Source organism: Palaemon carinicauda, chromosome 25, assembly GCF_036898095.1.
Source record: "Palaemon carinicauda isolate YSFRI2023 chromosome 25, ASM3689809v2, whole genome shotgun sequence".
In the NCBI taxonomy this organism is placed as follows: Eukaryota; Metazoa; Arthropoda; class Malacostraca; order Decapoda; family Palaemonidae; genus Palaemon; species Palaemon carinicauda.
The window spans coordinates 35,857,782-35,859,195 of record NC_090749.1 but is presented as its reverse complement, the minus strand read 5'-3'; the positions used below and the strand labels follow the sequence as shown (position 1 = coordinate 35,859,195).

General features: G+C 37.1%; 1 protein-coding gene across 1 annotated transcript; it reads left to right on the top strand.

Moving 5' to 3' along the window:
- Positions 1-689: 689 nt before the first annotated feature.
- LOC137618987 (general transcription factor II-I repeat domain-containing protein 2B-like) lies at positions 690-1,184 on the top strand. The gene has a single exon (XM_068349189.1). The coding sequence runs from the start codon at positions 690-692 to the stop codon at positions 1,182-1,184; it is 495 nt and encodes a 164-aa protein (XP_068205290.1).
- The last annotated feature ends 230 nt before the right edge of the window (positions 1,185-1,414 follow it).

Sequence of the window (1,414 nt, the reverse complement as noted above, 5' to 3'; positions counted from 1 at the left end):
TATATATATATATATATATATATTCATATATATATATATATTTATATATATATATATATATATATATATAATATATATATATATATATATATATATATATATATATATATATAAAACTAAACGAAAGGAATTGGGTAAACATAAAAACTAGCCTTCATCTCGGCCCCAGTATAGTGACAAAAAAAAAATTCCAGCAGTATTAATTGAACTAAACCAAATTGAATAGTGCATAGAAACGGTGAAAAATAAACAAACTGATTCTGGCTCTGAATGACCAGCTGAGAGAGAGAGAGAGAGAGAGAGAGAGAGAGAGAGAGAGAGAGAGAGAGAGAGAGAGCAATATCCTATAAAAGTTTAGACAAACAAATAACAGAGTTCCTGATTTGGCCAAAAGACATATAATCAATTTTTATTACTGTGACTTTTCGACTTTTCCTACTTACAACTCAATTTTGTTTTTATATAAACAGAGATGAATTAGTGAAGTTTAGTGCTACAACGTACATCATATCTTTGTTTATGGACTAGTTTTAAAGTTGTAAAGGTCGCTCATGAATGGCGGAGGCAAGTGACAGTGACATTTCCCTATCAAGCAGACAATACCCTAGAGCAGTGTTTCTTAATGTGGGTCATATGGCCCCTTGGGGGCCATGAGATTTTTTCACGGGCCAAAAGGCAAAATTTGAAAAATGGGGGGCCATGAGGGGCCCACAGAAAATCTAGGACCCACAAAATATTTAAACTTGTTGATGCAAAGATTGACATCTTATAACCTGTCTGACATATTTGAAAAGCAAAATTTTCCGAACAAAGACCTTCAAGGAAATAACTTCACCCTGTTTTCCTGCAAGGAGGCAATTACTGCATTTAAAGGGAAGCTCAAGCTGTTCTGGTTGAACCTTGGAAGACGAGAGTTTGCACAGTTTCCTTCCTTAGCAGTTATATCCACCGAGTTGCGTGATGATGACCTAGCAGTCTATGTTGACCACCTGAAGCAGTTGAATATTGATATGGAAACTCGCTTCTCTGACATACTCCAAAACACTCTACCAGACTGGTTTGTGGATCCCTTCATTGCTGATGTATCTGAAGTTGATGTCACCCTACAAGAAAGTCTTATTGAACTTCAGAATAACACAACAGCTCAAGCAAGGTTCAAGCGTGGAGAACACCAGAAGCTGTAGTTGAATCAAGATGTGAATAAGAAGTACCCAATACTCTGGAAAGATGTGAAGTTGCTCTTACTTGCCTTTCCCACGTCTTACTTGGTTGAGACCGGCTTTACTCGGGTGATGTACCTGCTCTCAAAGACACGAAATCGCCTTGACATTGAAAAAAGGAGGCGATTAACGTCTCTCTCTGACAGCTTTCAAGACAAACATTGACAAGTTGGCAGCCTTGCATCAGTCACAGA

Bases quoted from the DNA above. Each gene is read 5' to 3' on its own strand.
- LOC137618987 (XM_068349189.1), top strand. From the start codon at position 690: ATGGGGGGCCATGAGGGGCCCACAGAAAATCTAGGACCCACAAAATAT.